At 36.9% G+C, this 19,700-nt stretch overlaps 1 protein-coding gene across 4 annotated transcripts in view; it reads right to left on the reverse strand.

Moving 5' to 3' along the window:
• The window catches only part of gria1b (glutamate receptor, ionotropic, AMPA 1b), a 60,978-nt gene that overhangs the window by 18,716 nt on the left and 22,562 nt on the right, over window positions 1-19,700 (reverse strand). For all 4 annotated transcript variants that reach the window (XR_010898917.1, XM_067423363.1, XM_067423362.1 and 1 more), the window contains exons 6-11: window positions 18,343-18,501; window positions 16,364-16,531; window positions 12,998-13,102; window positions 12,557-12,667; window positions 10,716-10,922; window positions 9,112-9,578 (exon numbers count right to left, since the gene is read on the reverse strand). Coding sequence is in view for 3 of the 4 variants with exons in the window: in XM_067423363.1 (XP_067279464.1) it covers window positions 9,112-9,578; window positions 10,716-10,922; window positions 12,557-12,667; window positions 12,998-13,102; window positions 16,364-16,531; window positions 18,343-18,501 (1,217 nt within the window). In the remaining variant the exon portion in view is untranslated. The remainder of the gene's footprint in view (window positions 1-9,111; window positions 9,579-10,715; window positions 10,923-12,556; window positions 12,668-12,997; window positions 13,103-16,363; window positions 16,532-18,342; window positions 18,502-19,700) is intronic.

The following is a 19,700-nucleotide window of genomic DNA, read 5'->3' on the forward strand; positions in this document are numbered from 1 at the left end:
GGTTCCATCACCACGGAAGCCTGCTATATTCATAAATGCAGTTTTTTGAGCCTGCAATGTTGGAAAGTCCAGTGGAAATAAAATGAACTGTTACACAATATGAGTATCTGAAAGTGCTGTAATTGTTTGTCTGATCACTCTGCTTACAGAAGGTTATGACAGACCTAAATCATCACTGCTGCATTGTTGCACTTTCCCAGTTGCCAAATATCGTAATGTATAGCGATTACTTTCATTTCTGGCGCTATTGTATTCCTGCACTGTGTCGGAGATGTTAGCGTGTCTCTAATAAGATCCGTCAAAAACATGATCCCTGCTCGATCTAATCTATAGCGTCTTATTAACTCACTGTCATCCATTGTCTTCAACATATTTCTTCTCCCTCTTTGTCTTTCTGCCATTTTCTCCGTTGCTAAAGAAACTCTTAAGCCTCTTAAAAGTCCTCGTCAGTGCTCCAAACAAATTTGACCGTAAGACCTCTTTTAAGGGCTAAGATGCTTTTTGAATTACTTTTTTCTTTACTAGGATTTTTTTAGTTAATTTTAAGAGTAAAACGCCCACATTTCTAAGAAATTTCTTAGAATTTTGTCAATAGGAGCTACTCTTTGCATTAAGATTCTTTATGAATACGTGCCCTGGGGCCTTATTCACAAAACATCTTAAGGCTAAAAGTAGCTCCTAACTTGCCAATTTAGGAGAAACTCTTAAAAATAATGAGCGTGTCAGTCCTAATTTTAGGACTCCTAAATTTTTCCTCTATGAGTATTTCACAAAGAATTTTAGCAATAAAATGAGCTCCTAAATCCATGAAACGCTCATGAGGACTCCTAAGTCACTAAGACCAAATCACAAACAATCCTAATGGCTTTTGCTGCAATCCGCCCAAAGACACTATATAACATTGAGGCAATAGTGATCGTTAATGTATCTTTAATAAAAAAATATAATAATGTCAGATTACCTTTGGCTGTTGTTTTACGAGGTCATACTTACAAATGATTGAATAAAGTAAAACAACATAAGCGTATTTGACATGCTGTCCGAAGCGATCGAGGGCTCAAAGCGCTAGAATTTAGCCAAAACCCAGAGCTCTGCCCCCTATCGCAGACTGAGAGTGAGGAACGGGGTGGCAAGTTAGGCGAGTCAGCTCTCGGCTGTGTATATAAACCGCCTCTCTGATTAGATAGACAGTTTGAACATGCTCCTCACAAACTGTGTTTACAAAACATCATTTGTCACTTAAATTCTGCCATCTCTCGATATGCAGACATGTAAGAGGCTGACAATTAGTTGAACACATACTTGTTTAATTAATGACACTATTTTTTTTAAATCTTTATTTGAATATGGCAAAACCTTCTGTTTAAAATCTTTATTTGAATAGGGCAACATAATCTCATTTAACAAAACATTTCTATAATTTAATCACTGACAGAGATCCCTCCCCTATCAGCCAATCACTGTGGTCATAGTTAGTATGCGTGATGACATCATCCATAGCAAGGATGTTAACCCTGCCTTACTCTTATCTTAAGACTTCTCTATTTCTTAGTAAAAGTTGCTCTCAGCAGCTTTGTGAATAGATTTGAACTTTTACTGCCATTTAGGGGAACTCTTAGTGTTAAGATAAAATGTTTTGCGAATACTGCGCCAGAGCTAAGAGGTGGTTACAACTACACAGCTCAGCCCAAGATAGCTTTGATATTGGGAGACAGGCTGTATGTAGGCTAATTTGTGCAAATCTGCAGCTTGTGCAGGATGAGCAGAGCAGACGTTTACAATAGTTTACAATTAAAGGGTTCTCCAACTGAATGCAATGGTGTTTTATGTTATATAAAAATAAAAATGACAGGTGGGCACTGTAATGTAATTTAAAGGGGTACTTCAGCGCTGGGAAAATGAATCTGTATTTAAACTGGGTCATCAATGTAGTAGAAATGTGAAATTATTTTTGAATTTGGTGCTTTCTAGACTGAGAAAAGACAGAAAATGTATGTTTGTCTCATGGGGATGAAAGACTACAATTCCCAGAATGCTTTGCTGCCCTGTGAGGCCACTCCCAAAGCCAGCTACTTGATTACTGTGACTGAGTTGGAGAAGACACTACAATTAAAGACTGAACGTGTCTGTTCAATATAATGAGTGAGTCACCGCACTCTTGTCTCACGGGGATATGAGGTGGGAAAGCACAATCATTTGAATATACTCCAGGGTTTCTACTGATACTAACCCATATGCTAATCGCTGAAGTTATCCTTTAAACATAGCATGGCATATTCTATACTAATGGTGAATTATTCATGGTGAATTAACCCTCAGTCATAGCGATGACTCATTCAAATCTCATCATATCTCGTCACACCCCTAATGTGTGTGTATAATATATATATATATATATATATATATATATATATATATATATATATATATATATATATATATATATATATATATATATATATATATATATTCTAAGCTTGACTTCTTTGCTTTCAATTAATGCAATTCTCTAAAATGTCAAACTAGATTAAATTATTTAGGGTGAATGTGAACCAAACAAGTACTCAAAAATGACTTTTGCTAAAACTAATTCCCAGCATGCTTTACTTGCGACTTAACAAGGAGAGTAAAAATATTTAAATTGAGGGTTACTTTATGTGTTTTTTAGCAAGATGAGCAAAGAGGGAGACTTGATAGTGTTCACTTATGCTGGAATTATTAGAACAATTTATAATGACACTGGGTTGCCATTGTGGAGAAGAGTGGAGCATTTGTTTAGAATGTGGACTGATATAGCACATACATACAGCATTTAATGCTTAGCATTTAACACGCTAACATGTGCTATATAGTTAATAGTTTGGAAGCTAGCTAGTAAAGGCTTATAATTTTGAAAAAATATAAGAAATTTAATTAATCCCATTAGGGAAGCATATAAAAATAATTTATAGACTACTTAATTGGAATACTTAAAAATGACTCATTCCATGATTATGAAATGATTTTTTTAACTGATTTGTGGGGAACCGATATAAAAGATTAAATCATGTAAATCCAACACACTTTTTTTTCTGTGTAGAATAGCCAAAGGATATCTGCTATGCATTTTCATATCTGAGAGGTAAAACCTTTTTAAAAAAAAACTACTAAGGGCCCAAAAGTATTGAAATACACACAACTCGCACATTGCCATGCAAATCCCCTAATAAATACTCAAAATAAATTATCAATCTAATCCGTAGAATATGGGTCACTCCTACACTGAAAGCCAAGTAAAAGGTTCTCATGTAAAAACACTGTTTCAAACACATTCACTCACGTCTCCATGGAGACACGACGACTCACAATAGAACTGTAACTAAAAATAATATTCTCCTTGTCGTTCTACGTTGTAATTCTGCAAATTTGTCCGTTCCATTACAGAAACTCTGAAGTGTGCTGTCGGGAACGTTGTGACATGCTGATCATCTCTTCGTACTCTGGTGTCACAGTTCCGTTAAACACTGTAGAACATTTCCAAACACTAGGGATGGCAAGGTCACCTCGACAGTGGGAAAGGCCTGAGCAAGACCTCCCTCAAGGCTTCTGTGGATGTGTGTTTGTATTGTGAAATTACACTAATGTGCTTGTGACCTAAATGTGTGACCTAAACGTAATGTGTATGTGACCTGCTAGTGTCATTGCGTATGGAAGTGTTTGTAAACCAGAGAGTATTTTTGGGGTAAAGGGAATCTGGATAAAGCTGAAGTGACAGTTAGAGGCCCGCGGGAGGAAGGGGGCACCACGGCGCCTGGGTTGAACTGTCATGCTGGCTGAAAGCCTGATGGTCTGACCCTGCACAAACACAGACACAAAGACACACTCCACATCTCAAATAAAGTTCCTAAGGCACACAACATGTATCGCTTCTTTAGGGGAACTACTCGCTCTAAATTTCTCTGTCTCACACACACACACACACTTCTCCGTGCTCATATCCTGGAGTGCTCTTGGTTTATTCTTCAGCAGGTGTGAACCGACAGATCATCAGCCTCCAGGCCAATTTAACTCATTGGAAAATTCATTGGGCCTTTATGCGACAGCTTTCTTAAGAATCACATCACCATCCCTCATGATGAGTACTCTTCATACCAAAAGATTCACAGTAGTGGAGGTCATTCTGTCTACAGTAATGAGGGAACTGGGCTTTACTGCTGAAAACACTGACATCTGTGGCTAAAATAACTTATATATTCACTTAAAGTGGCAGTGTGTATTTTCCAAGGTGTCAAGGTTTGGCTGGTTAGCATGGCCAAGTTAGCTTACTTCCTGATGGAATGTTACTTCACACTTAATTCAAATAATGTAAAATTCAGTGATGTAGACCAGAGAAATAAATCCCATTAATGAATCTATTGCAGAATTAAGGTGAACATGATTTCTATGGGTGGACCTGAATATTCAAATATTTGTTCGGCGGGATGGTATTTGATTTTCAAATTTGGGATTCAAATATCAGTTTAAGCCCTGCCCGCATGAGGTGCATTATTCTCGAGATTCCTGTCTTTATTTGAGAGAAGAATATTTTCAGCCCCCTCCCTCCGAAGCTTTGAATATTACTTTAATATTTATTTTTTAATTACTAGCGAATTACTACCGAAGCTTCGAAGCTCAACAAAAAATGGCATTCGGACTAGCCTGATCCTGGATCAACATTCCAATAAACCAGTTAGATTTGAGGGACAAGTTTACAGTTTATGTTTACTGTAGGGTTGTCACGATATAGATTTTTCACTACACGATTTTCATGGCCAAAATAATTCATGATAATGATACATCACGATATCTCTAGAAACTGATTAAAATAAATAATGTTATCAGTCAAATTGGAATTTTAAAGAAATTGTATTATTTTATACTCTCATACATTATATACAAAGGCTAGGTAGATTGGCATTGCATTATAAATTTACATTATCCTTAGGATGATTATCGGGGTGATTGGGTGTTTGCTGCAAACTTTAATAATTTGGTTGGTGTTTAAAATGACTATATTCATTTTCTTGCTATGATTATATATATATATATGTGGTTGCAGCCACTGAGCTATAGCTTAATAATACTGATCTAGCCTATGTGACGTGGTTGTGCAAGATTTGGCAAAAGGGGACATATTTAAAAATTATCAGGAGGTGCTAGTAACGTGCTCAGCTCCTCTCGTAATTTCTCTTACACTGTGGGCTGCGATGGAGCATCCACGATTTTGACGTGATTTCTCACAAGAGAAAAAAAATCGTCTGCGAGCTTGTACGACAACAAAAATGTGTACGCCCGACTTTACTGCTCAAGGGTGCCCTCTGGCGTTGAGTATGAAAGAAACAATAACATGAGAGAGTTTAATGCTCCATAGTGCTCATATAGTCCTATTTTGAATAAAATAGGGGGAAAAATATTGATCTCTAAAGATATTTGAAGTAAACATACAGTACAAACATAATTGTGGTCCAAAAGCCCAGAGGGATGTAACGGGATAGGGGTTAGAGCATGGGTTACAGAGCCAGACTGGTAACCTGGATACGATTCTCAGTACCAGCAGGCAAAAACGGAGGCACCTTTGAGTAAGACACCTAACCCTCCTTCTATGAATGCTCCTAATGTGTGTGCACTAACATGGCTAGGTTAAATGCAGAGGCTTACCATACTTGGTAGAGGTGGGTGAACAGCTGGTGGTTTTGCCCCCTTTTGCACTCACTGTTGATTGTCAGGTCTTGCAGACTTGGGTAATTAACGAGTAATTTTCGCAGAATCCATAAAACTTCCACACTGGTGAGCTAATTTTCTCAAGTGCGAATTGAGTGTCTCATCTGTCATATTCAACAACATGCTTTTATGCGGCAGTAACAGCTTTCTGCTTGCGTTTTTATGACAGGTAGCAACCAGCATCAAATGTGCAATACTGCCACCTGTACTTCGGGATGCCAACCAGATACTGGTGCTACATTATGTGCACTCCTCATTATAAATACTACGGTTATTGTCAATACCGGTATATTGCGACACTCCTAATGTTTTAGGCTTAAAACAAGGGCTAGGTGCTTCCACATCAGTGTTATTCACCTATCATTTCCCTTAAATCACGGGAAGGTTTAGGAGCAGGGTTAGGGTTTAGGACTATGTTTGAGGTCAGGAATGTTGTTCCAGGTCCAAGATCAACAAAATATGTCAAAGGAACACGTCTTACTTGGCAAATTCACGGTGACCCCAAACTACAGCTACAGCTCAAGATGTGTGCTTCAAATAAAGCACTCATCTCTCTGCAGACGAACATAGCTGCTTTCTACTAACAGGTGGCTTTTAGCAGTCAGAATCTAAAAAGACAGTTCACATAAGCATACTGTTTACACAGCCTAGCTGCTGCAACACTCAAATGTGCTATGAAATGCTACAGTGTTGATGCTAGTGGACGTGACAGTGATAGTGAATTATATGCATAGTAAACAGTCTGCAATTCCCACTTCTGGGTGAACCACTAAAAGAGGAGCAACAATCATGCCGTGTGTCGAGTTATTAATTTATTTACCATCAGAGCTGTCAGGCTGTGGGACTTCAGTAATTCTCTGCTCACGTTTTGCGCTTGCTAATCATCTGTGCAATCTTCTCATGACTTGAGATTATGGCACAGCTCGAACCGAGTTAATTGCTTTGATTGCCAGTGTGCTTACAGTAGCTTCTCTATTTGCTATCTGCCTCCAGAGGCGTCAAAGAGACTTTGTTTTTAGCACCTTTATAAGAAATAATGAATTTATGAAATCCCTTCATAAGCACCTCATCAGAAACTAATCAGAGAATCAGAAAGGCTAGATGAGGTAACAGGGATTTTTATGAAGCAATGGCACAGATGAGCTGGAGTGAATAACAATGTGAACAGTCAGAGCTCTGAGTGGCAGCTCTGACATTTGTTGAGGACAACCAAATTTTCTGTCAGAGATAAATACTGTAAGCAGCCCGGTGCCTTCTGTCTGGCCCACACAATCCTCATTACAAAAAAAACACTCATGCCAAATAACCCTTTCTTTTAAAAAAGGATTCGGAGATGGTGGATAAATAGCCTTCCAGTACAAAACGCACAACAAGCACTTTATGTAAAACATTATCCCCTGGTTGCATAGATAAGGCTTAATCCTATCTTAAAATATGTCAGTGCCATTGTTTTGTCTCGAGATGCACATCAGAAATATTTTTTTTTCTATTTCTATTAAGATCTAATCCTGGCTTAAAGGGTTAGTTCACCCAAAAATGAAAATTATGTCATTACTCACTCACCGTCATGTCGTCATAGTAAGATATCTTTGATGAAATCCGAGAGCTCTCTGACCCCTCCATAGACAGCAATTTAATTAACAGAAAGGTAGCAAAAACATTGTTAAAATAGTCTGTCAGTCTCCTACATTGGTCAGCTTCTGCGTTAGCATCACAGCATCAGCCAATGGTAAACTGGCATAGCTATGAGATAACTCTGAAGCGCTGTACTGCTTTTACTATGTCAAAAGTATAGGAGACAGATAAGGTCATGAAGAAATTGTTGAATAAAGTTGTTATATTTTTTTGAAGTCACATGGACTATTTTAATGATGTATTTACTACCTTTATGGACTTTTAAAAGTGTTAATTAAATTGCTTTCTAGAAAGAGGTCAGAGAGCTCTCGGATTTCATCAAAATTATCTTAATTTGTGTTTCGAAGATGAGCGAAGGTCTTACGGGTTGGGGCTAATGACAGGAGGCTAACAATTTAAATCTAAGCTCTGTCTGTGAAACCAGGCCTAAGAGTATTAAGATGTTCAAACTATTACAGACATAGCTGCGCATAAATACTTAATCAGTACTGCGTCTCATTTTTCAGTAAAAAAAACACCACATATTATCTGTCATTGAGAGAAAAAATTGCATGTGCAGCATGTATACTGGAACTGGAATTTTTTGTAGCCTAATTATTTAGCTACTATTGTGTATACAAAAAATGTTCTGCATATCAGAACTGTTATCAGATTAGTTATCCAAAAAAAAAAAAAAAAGTTTAAAAGGAAGAATGCATAAAATGATACATTTAGAGGTTTCCCCATCACTGTCTGAAGCTCTTATGTAAAAAAGACCATGATGATTAAGTTCCATGTCAGTTCAATCTAAGAAAGTTCAATCTAATCCAGCTGACCTCCCTTTAACACTTAGTACAGATCAAAGATTTTCGAATAATTTCAAAACGGCTTCGTGCCTACCCAAAATTTCAGCGTTCCTCCTTTAGCTTAAAGGGGAGAGGTAAAGAAGTTTTCCATGGAAGTCCTCAGCTAGCATGGAGAAACACTGTCAAGCTGAGTGCTCTGACGCAGACAATCACATCTGTCATGGAACGCTCTCTGGCAGTGTAATCTAATTTGAGTGTGTTGCTTCCTTCCCTCAAGCCAAGGATATACATGTCCAACCAAAATGTCAAACACTAAAAGAGGAGCCAGCACACCCAGAGGCTCATGGCCAATCTGCACATAATGAGGCTAGAGGACCCTATCAGGGGTGTCAGCAGTAGCCTAACCTATGGTTATGGTTACACTTTCCTCATTACTAATGCTAAAAAAATCGTGTGAACAAGAGTCAGTTCAGTCAAAGAGACAGGACAAAATCAAATAAGGTGCCTGGAGTAGAAAGGTCAGGTAATTTTGAGACACAGGATGATTCCTACATCGGATGATTCCACAGAAACATTTGACATAAACAGAGAAAGGTTTACTACTACTGCAAATCAAAGACCTTGCATGAAATTTGAGAGAAAGAGACAAAAATACACTATTTGTTTCATATTTTAAGATGCATGAACTCCACATGTGTGTTATCAAGGCCTTAATAAATCATTTAATATTAAGTTTACCAATAAATCTCACAATTTAGTGTCTCTCTAAATCTGCCAAAAACAGTTCCTTTCTTAATATAACCTGAGAATCTTTTTAACATGATGTGCATTTCAGATGTAGTTCAGGGACGGTGTTGTTAGTGGAATATGAGCCAAATTAAAAAGTAGCAGTGGAAGATGAAAAAATTATGACAATGATTATGAAAATGGCTCTTTATTCGTTTCCACCTACCTTGGTGAGATATCACATCCTTGCTGCATAAAGGCTCCCAAGGAAAACCACAGGCTGTTGAAGATCCCAAACTCATTGTTGTGTTCAGGTTGCTTGTCCTGCTTCTCCTCTCGCTGATTCTGATTTTGACCATGCTGATTTGGTGACTGGTTGGCGTCTGGTGACGGTGGTTGGTTCTCGTTCTGGTTCTGCTGCTCCATTCCATCCTCTTCGTCATCTGCGTGCCACTCGTACGGACTGAAGCGACTCACCAAGAATAGCACCACACTCACACCAATGTAGGCAAACACAATACACATCCAGATCTCGTATGCCAGTGGGTCCAGGAAGGAAAATACACCTGGCTTGGACTTGGTGGGCTTCTTGATCATGATGGATATACCCAAGCTCATGAAGGGCTTGGAGAAATCGATGACCTCCTCTCTGACCAAAGTTATGGTAAGGGGGGCGACAGCTACATCTGCTTTCTACAAGACAATATGATTACATCTTTAAGCATGGGTAGAGTGCCCATTGTGATGTGACACATTCAAGCATAACATTCATGTTCCAAACAGCTTCTCAGGAAGTGATGAAATCAAACATACAGAATGTGTTTCACAAAGCTTTGAGATCCAGTTTGCATACAACAAGCCTGTTGTTCCTCTGTAGGTTTTCAGAAAACACTAGAATTACAAATCAAGTGCAAACTGACAAAAAGCTTTATCCACCATTTTAGAAGCAGCTGAACATATAAATAACTTCAAGTATTATGAATCACTACAGAGTCAGTTCTACTCAATGCTACATCCTCAAGAGAATCCCTCATACACTATTGCTCTCTACTCTTCATAATAATGCCATATTTTCTTCAAGCAGAAGAGAAATCTAACGAACGCTGCTTGACAACACTGAGCTGGAGTGTTCGCATTTAGCCCAATGAAGACAGACTACATCTGACACTACTTAGCATTCCAAAGCCACTAATGCTGCAGCCTCAGGGTAAAAATGCACTGAATAAGAAACTGAGCGCCTACAAAAGTGAACCTAACATGCACCTAAGTTTTGCTATTTTAAATTATATCTTGCTAATTTGCCTTTGTTAGCAGTTATAGAGAATCAGTTTGTTATGCTGTGAAATTCCCAGAAAGTCAGACATTGCACTAGCATGCTCTGACAGTAGGGAAAAACTACTTCATAAGTGATGAGAGATGGGGGGAAAAAAGAAAAGAAAAAAACTTTTTCAACCTGAGGCACTGAGGTTCGGACCGTGAGCTGATCTCTGTTCTGCGGCACTCTTTGCTACTTATTTCAGAAAAGATTTCTGTCACTGTTACAAATCTTACCTCCAAGGAATGGAGGAAATGCATTTTTAAAGTAACTCTCAATGCATGCTACGGACACACAAATGTAATATGTCATCTCTGTAAAATAAATAAAATTAAATAAAAAATTAAATAAAATAAATAAATAAATAAATAAAAATTTAAAAAAATATATATATATAAAATATGTATATGTATATGTAAAATAAGATACAATTAAATAAAACTACATTTGAAAGGTTATAAAATTAAAATAAAACTTCAAAGATATAATAACAATCAGATAAAAAAACTACTTACGCCATACACTAATTCTCCAACCATCCCATTCCACATCATTGTCTCTGCGTCTCTGGCTCCATACTTTCCGTCCCCCACAAGTTCTAGCCTGTAAGAATAGCCCACGTGCTTGGCGATCTCTGCAGCCAGCTCCACGCAGTAACCCTCATATTTGTCATTCCCCACCAGCTGCTCATGGTTCTTCTTCAGCATCACATACGGAGATTCCTAAGGATAAAGAAAATAGCTAATAACAAAGTTAATTTTGCATTTCCCTTTAAGCCTTTGCATTTTCCATGAGAAAGCATGGGCCAGACCGTTCTAGTTGTTTTTACTGCATGATTCAGAGTACTTGAAGAGGCTTGAAAGGAAATCTTGCATCAGCTACATCAAATGTTTTCTGCATTTCCAGCATATTTCTTGACTTCTAAATTATTGAAGAGTTGCATTTCAGCTCAATCATATAGAATGCACAGATCAACAGAAAAAAAACAACCCAAAACAATATACATATATATACACACACATACTCACAAGTACATATATGAAATATGTGTATGAGGAAACAGCTGCACATGCATTTGTTGACATGAATATAAACTTTGAACAACATGGGTATAGTATTACAGGCGTGTAGTTTACTATATAAAAAAAATCAATACTTCAGCTGCCTAACCACAGTCAAAGAAGAATCCTTAAGGGAATAAGGGTATTTCTTTTTGGAGTTCAAATGAAATAAGATTAATAGCCACTCAAAACTCTGAGTCAAACCTCAAACTGTGCCTGTAATGAGCAGAGCAGTAAACCCAGCATGGTTCAAAAGATTCACACTACCTCTCACCTTCCTGAGAGGATGGTGATTCACCCCAGAGGCAGAGAACAAACTCTTCTGAGTGAGGCGATCATGTGGTGACAATGTTTGTATTATTTGCATCATTTTTGGCATAAAACAAGTGATAGCCTACCAGGAGCACAAAAATATCACAATGTACACTGTGACAGTAATATTGTTAAGGCTTTTTAATGTCTTTGTTGTATGCTATAATAAGTAATGTAAAATAATGAGCAAATGGACCTGAAGGAGAGCAGCCCAGCACCTATTTTCAATATAACTAAAACAAACATAACTGAAGGTAAATGAAACCATGGTTTTTATAGTTAACTGAAACTAAAACCATAAACATAATTGTTGTATCAAATAAAATATAAAACAAAAACTAATTCCAAGGCAGCATTTCTCATTTTCATTTAGTTTAACTTGATTAACTAAAATGAATAAAAACTATATACTGTGGATATAAAAATACTTTTTATATCTCTAACTAGATTTCACAACTTTGACTTAAATATCCTACAGTGCTACTTTTCTTTTCTATTAAACTCACAATTACCCTTTACATTTTTACTTTGTGCATTTTACATGTAAGCTTATTTCTTCAGACAGCTATAAGCCATTTGTAGATTAAATGAATTGGTAACCATTTATAGCCTGCCACAGCCATATAGGCTCAACCAATGGAATGAATATGGGTTGAGACTATCTGCATGGATGACCAAACCAATCCTGTTCACAATTCTGTTTATTGAGAACAATGGTGAAAAAAATGCACACTTCAGCTTAAATGTCACTCACCTCAGGATCATTATCTGCATACAAACACAGATCGAAATCATGCACACCATTTCGTCTTGATGACACTGATGACTTGTAATCCACACTCATGAGACACATTGCCAGATCAGAAGACACTATGGCCCTAGCTTCTGAGCTACACTAACTTCAAAAGAAAAGTGAATAAAAAGCACACCTAACTGTTACTCTGCTATCTTTTCATAACAACTCTATTTGTATTGAAACTCACCAGGATGGTGGTGACTATATAGGTCCTGTTTTGCAGTCCGAATGTCTCATTGAGTACGCTGCTGTAAGTAGCTGTGTTCACGTATTTCTCACGTTGGTTCCAGTAGCCCACCTGCAGGCAGAAGGGAGGAATATCACAGCAGGGCACAGGAATTTCAGAGACACTATTTTTAGAATGTTAAATATTCATATTGACGGCTTAAGAGGAGCTGTAATCACTTGAAATGCACACACGGCTCTTTAAGCCTTCCTGTGACTAACACTTCATTCGCTTTTACCACAGTCAGTTATAAAGTTTCAGGTGCAACCTTAGGTTAATCGCCACAAATCAAATTTATGCCAGGAGAATGTCAAGCACTACTGTGTTGTCAAATTTTGAGTGAGTCAAAATGTACGATTATTGGGATGAATTGGTTAGTGTGAAAAAAAATATTCAGCTTACTTTCTTGGGTCCACTTGGGCCAAATTCCATCACGCTGACAGTGAAGTTGGTCCGATGTCCTTTGTCATTAAACTGAACATGTCCTGTAAGTCCTTCAAACTGCACCTACAGAGAGAATCGCACATAATCGGATTGTTTATAATTTAATTTTAGCACACACAGAACTTCACTAGGTCTGAAATCAGATGTACATGTTTCTACGGGAAGCCAAATGACAGTTTTGTTATGCTACATGATTAATCAAAATAAAACCGAAATCGCCATATGGCTTAGTGCGATTAGCAAATTGCAAAGGGTCAGATTTAATTAAAATAAATATGCACTGTATGTTTCAGAGTGAAGCACAGTAGCGTGTTCATTCATTCACAGTAAATGCTGCTCCACACAAACTCCTCTGCATGTGCTCAGATTTTGGGATGCTTATAACTTGCATTTAGAAATGCAACATGCACCAACCCATCTTCCCAAACTTATAATGAGAAGTGCTTATAAAATGCCTGTTGTCAACAAAAGAGAAGCTGTACGGGGCTTTCTGCACCAAAGTAAAAGCTTGATGATTTAATGTTAACATTTTTGGATTAAATAAATAAATATTAGTATTGCAATTTTAAAATTACTAGAATATTTTAATTCCTAGATCACCTAGTTCTGGGTGATCAGACTGGCTCTACTCAAGTCCCTTAAAAAATGTCTAGTTTTAAACCAGAAGCCCCATAAGAAAAGAAACACCAACAAGGAGTTTGTCTAAGATTATTGTATTTACAAACAACATATATTTAAATGATTGCTAAGAATTTTATCAGATAATGGATGGAACAAAAGCAACCTGTGGTTGCATTAACACAGGTCTGAATCAAATTACTTTGGATGTTTAAGGAACTGTATGTAAGAAATGCATTTCAATAAATCATAAAATGGCCCTGATATGTCACTAGAAATTAATATATAATGTTAATATCAAATACTTATATCACTGAAACAGTAGTCCGGCCAGAATATTGTTATTTAAAAGTTGTTGTTGCAGTCCTCAACTGATGTTGATGTTGACATGTTGTGTTTTGGCCTGAAGCACCACCGTCCACCTATCGACCAATCACGAATTCAGTAGTGTTTCTGCAGCCGAGTTGCCAGCTCTGCTCTAGTTACCACAGCTGCAGCTACAAACATTCCTATCTGGCAACCTCGAGTCAAGGGGAGGGGAGAGGGGATACACCGCTCTAGAGTAATTTGAAAGTGTTTGCAGTACCAGTTTTCGGTTCTTAAAGGAACACTCCACCGTTTTTAGAAACAGGACTTATTCAACTTCTTTCCTATATTTAGATATGTGGGCAAATGCATTTTTGTCTCATTGCATGCATTGTTTTAGTTTGAAAGTGTCGCCGCTAGCTTAGCTTAGCATAATGAATGGAATCCTATGTTGATGTTGGTTTTTTTTTGGATCACTTTTACTCTGGACATGCTAGCTGGCAACATAGGATTCCATTCATTTTGCTAAGCTGAGCTAGCGGCGACCCTGCCACACTAAAACACTGCATGCACTAAGACAAAAATGCATTTGCCCACATACAGTATTGTTCAAAATAATAGCAGTACAATGTGACTAACCAGAATAATCAAGGTTTTTCGTATATATTTTTATTGCTACGTGGCAAACAAGTTACCAGTAGGTTCAGTAGATTCTCAGAAAACAAATGAGACCCAGTATTCATGATATGCACGCTCTTAAGGCTGTGCAATTGGGCAATTAGTTGAATTAGTTGAAAGGGGTGTGTTCAAAAAAATAGCAGTGTGGCATTCAATCACTGAGGTCATCAATTTTGTGAAGAAACAGGTGTGAATCAGGTGGCCCCTATTTAAGGATGAAGCCAACACTTGTTGAACATGCATTTGAAAGCTGAGGAAAATGGGTCGTTCAAGACATTGTTCAGAAGAACAGCGTACTTTGATTAAAAAGTTGATTAGAGAGGGGAAAACCTATAAAGAGGTGCAAAAAATGATAGGCTGTTCAGCTAAAATGATCTCCAATGCCTTAAAATGGAGAGCAAAACCAGAGAGACGTGGAAGAAAACGGAAGACAACCCTCAAAATGGATAGAAGAATAACCAGAATGGCAAAGGCTCAGCCAATGATCACCTCCAGGATGATCAAAGACAGTCTGGAGTTACCTGTAAGTACTGTGACAGTTAGAAGACGTCTGTGTGAAGCTAATCTATTTTCAAGAATCCCCCGCAAAGTCCCTCTGTTAAAAAAAGGCATGTGCAGAAGAGGTTACAATTTGCCAAAGAACACATCAACTGGCCTAAAGAGAAATGGAGGAACATTTTGTGGACTGATGAGAGTAAAATTGTTCTTTTTGGGTCCAAGGGCCACAGGCAGTTTGTGAGACGACCCCCAAACTCTGAATTCAAGCCACAGTACACAGTGAAGACAGTGAAGCATGGAGGTGCAAGCATCATGATATGGGCATGTTTCTCCTACTATGGTGTTGGGCCTATTTATCGCATACCAGGGATCATGGATCAGTTTGCATATGTTAAAATACTTGAAGAGGTCATGTTGCCCTATGCTGAAGAGGACATGCCCTTGAAACGGTTGTTTCAACAAGACAATGACCCAAAACACACTAGTAAACGGGCAAAGTCTTGGTTCCAAACCAACAAAATTAATGTTATGGAGTGGCCAGCCCAATCTCCAGACCTTAATCCAATTGAGAACTTGTGGGGTGATATCAAAAATGCTGTTTCTGAAGCAAAACCAAGAAATGTGAATGAATTGTGGAATATTGTTAAAGAATCATGGAGTGGAATAACAGCTGAGAGGTGCCACAAGTTGGTTGACTCCATGCCACACAGATGTCAAGCAGTTTTAAAAAACTGTGGTCATACAACTAAATATTAGTTTAGTGATTCACAGGATTGCTAAATCCCAGAAAAAAAAAAATGTTTGTACAAAATAGTTTTGAGTTTGTACAGTCAAAGGTAGACACTGCTATTTTTTTGAACACACCCCTTTCAACTAATTGCCCAATTGCACAGCCTTAAGAGCGTGCATATCATGAATGCTGGGTCTTGTTTGTTTTCTGACAATCTACTGAACCTACTGGTAACTTGTTTGCCACGTAGCAATAAAAAATATACTAAAAACCTTGATTATTCTGGTTAGTCACATTGTACTGCTATTATTTTGAACAAGACTGTATCTAAATGTAGGAAAGAAGTTGAATAAGCCCTTTTTCTAAAAACGGTGAGTGTTCCTTTAAGTCAGGAGAAATTTAAGACCGGTTCTGAGGTTTGCAGGTCTCCTGACCAAGTACCATGGTATGAGAAGAAGCATACCTTTGGTGTAAAAAAAGGAGGGACTGGTTACCTGCTGTAAAGCTCTCTGAATGTCGATGCCCTGGCCCCAAGGCGCAGGAGGGTTAGCCAGACACTCTCCTGCATTCCCTCTGCGAGAGATATCAATGCGCTGCTTTCTCAGGTTTTGGAAAGCAGTGGCCATGACAGTCACCCCGTCATAAGTGAGTGCTCCAGTGTACTGAGAAGTTCCACAAACATGGTTTCAAATAAAAAAATAAGGGGGAAAAGATAAAGGAATTTAATCACAGCATTTGGATTTCACAGTGAGTATCTTGCCCTGCTGAAAAGACCTGCATATGCTGGTATGTTTGCTAAGTAAAAGTAGCAACATTTCCTTGAACAGTCATCTTGCTTTGATCAAACCTCTAAAATTCATAAAACGGTCTGGAATTCAAGCAGGGTATATACAGCAATCCTTAAGTTAAATTTACTACTTTTTAATACCTTTTTACTACCTTCAGAATATTTTTTAAAAACCATCACGACACTGAATTGCAAGTGTTAATCAGCGACCTTTCTATTATTTGCACAGATTTTGACATGTATAACATACAAAAAAGAATAGATTTAGAATCAACACCAGGAGGAAATCTGTTATAAGTTATCATTCAGACAGTAAAATAGATCTCAACATTCTCAAAGGTTGGTTAAGGAGAAGCATTACTGCATACACATTTGATTTCAATTAATAATTGGTAATTCAGCAATTAAATTATTTAGTGTTTTTTTTTTTTCAACAACAAAACCTGAGCCAAATATAAAATTTCTATAACTGTGAGAAGTTGTTGAATTTAACAAAATACTGAAAACCAGTGCTGTCAATCGATTAAAAAACTAGATTAATCACACATTTTTTTCTGTGATTAATCACAATTAATCGCAATAAAAAAATGAAATGTTTTTGTACGTTTTTAATATATTTTTTAATATAATAATTTCACAGTTAATCAAATAATGTAGAAACAACATAAAGACAGTATATTTTAAATACTTGTCTAAATGGCATCTTTTTATGAATGAAGGCCAGTATTACTGATATTAGTACAGCTACTGATTTTTTTTTTTTACATTTATTATTAGGCTTCAAAAATATGTACTTTAATTCAATAACTTTTTTAATTTAAGTAAACTTAAAACAATGCTAAAATAAACCCATAATAAATGTCATGTTTACTCCTGCCCTTCCTGTCTTAACAGTTAGGAAATATATAGAAATTTAATAAAGTTATCAAAGTTGTATGCAGTCTGCACTGCATAAACTATAAATTAAATAGTTAATCCTTACTGAAGCCACAAAAGTTATTTAGTCAAGAGCAGCGAGTCATTTTCTCTATTTCCTTTGTTCTTTAACTTTACTGACAAGAAGCTTTATTGGCTGCTGTCCCTTTAAGAGCAGACAGACACGCGGATCACTGTTTATATACTGTCTATCTATGGATCTCGCCTCATCCTCTCACAACTCTTTTTGTTCATTTTAGACTTTATATAAATAATTTAAGATTGCTCTTACGTGGATAGTCATTGAAGATATGCCTTGAAGCAAGTCATATCTTAAAACGTAAGAAATAAAACGTAAGCCAGCCACTTCTGTTGAGGGCGCAGTGTTCTGAGATGATGCCGAACGACCACTGAATATGACGTCAGCATCAAACTTACGTTGAGACGGAGATGAAAGATCTTTGATTATGTGCCCAGATATGCTAAAGCCCATATTTAAACGAACTAACGCGAACGCAGATAGAATTTCAATCAGAATAGGACACCTGATAGTCTGAAAAAATAATACCTAATTTGGAAAAAAATAATACCTCTGAGGCCACATTTAAAACTTTTAATGGCCTTAAATTTGACAGTTTTGATTTATCACTTTTTAATACTTTTTAAAACCCCGCGGACACCCTGTCAAGGTCTTTTCAGCATGATACTCAGCTTTTAAATAAAATTTAAAATAATATTTTTATGACTCATATTTTCAAGACCTTGCTTTACCTTGAGCCTCCTTTTGGGACTTTTCAAGTCTTTACTGTCAAACTCCAGCCAGTCCTGTATTGTCCTGCTGACAGTAGGATTTGTGTAGTTCATGAGCTGGAAGCCAGTCACATTGGCACCTCCCTTCCTGAATTCTGTGAGATTAAGATCCAGAAATCCCTAAAGGCAAACACATCAAAATCTCAATTTATTCATGTATTTAACATCCTTTTATTTGCCTCTATCATCTATGCTTCTTCGATACACTGACCACTGTGTAACAGAAAGTGTCAGGGCTTTGTGTATACTCCAATGAAAAAGAATAAGCAAATGCAATTTTTTTTTCTATGAATTGTGTTAGGAAATGATTTTAGGTTATTGTGAAGTGAGTTAGAATCTATTGCAACATTAAGTAAGATTTAACAGAAAATGGTATTAAGTTCTGTGTCAAATAGAGCTACAAAACACAATATGAACCCATAATTAAAGTCAGAAGACTTTTTAGACATAATTACATCCTCTTAGACTAAATCTTATAAAAATACCCATGGGCTTTATAGCACGGTTATGGTTAGAGTTATCAGTATAATATGACAAGGTTTACAAGATAGTCAGTGTTAGAGCTAATGATACAGTGACTGACACGCATAGACTTACATAGATATGCATGCTGGATAAGTATCATATTATCTGTGTGATAACCGCTAATTGTATCTATGTTTGTGTGTATGCTTGCTCATTTGGGTGACCCATGCAGCAATGAAACCCCAGGGGACTGTATCATGCAACGTGTTGCATCCTTGCTGCTTTCATCATAATTGGTTATGGGATGATATCTTTTTTCTTCATTGCTGAATTATGCACTTGGAAAAAAAGAGTGTTGCCGTTTGGAGGATTTTTTTTCTTTCTTTTACAGAACCCAATTATAAATGTACAATGCTTCCTGTGAAGTCACAGTTCATGAGTGCTGTATTACAGTTTCTTCAGTCAGCCAGTTATGTTTTCTGTGCAACTATTATTGTTTTACTTCAGTGAACTGCTTAATGCATTGGCAGACCTAAAATATTTAAACATCCTGAAAACAGAAACTAAAACAGAAACTAAATAATAATAAAAAATAAAATATTAATAAAAAATCTAGACTACCATAATCGTAAGGCATATGATATATCTTTATAGCCATAGAGTCAAGAACTCAATACGCAATAAAGAAATAAAGAAACGTTCTTAAATAAAATAACAAAATCATTATATTAAAAAAAAACATCACAATGAGCTACATTTACAATGCTTCTTGTGTATTCACAGTTCACAATATTAAATAAATATAATATGGAAGCAGCCATGTAAAGTAAAACATCACTATCAATTTGGCTGAG

The sequence above is a fragment of the Pseudorasbora parva genome, chromosome 18, assembly GCF_024679245.1.
Source record: "Pseudorasbora parva isolate DD20220531a chromosome 18, ASM2467924v1, whole genome shotgun sequence".
NCBI lineage: Eukaryota > Metazoa > Chordata > Actinopteri > Cypriniformes > Gobionidae > Pseudorasbora > Pseudorasbora parva.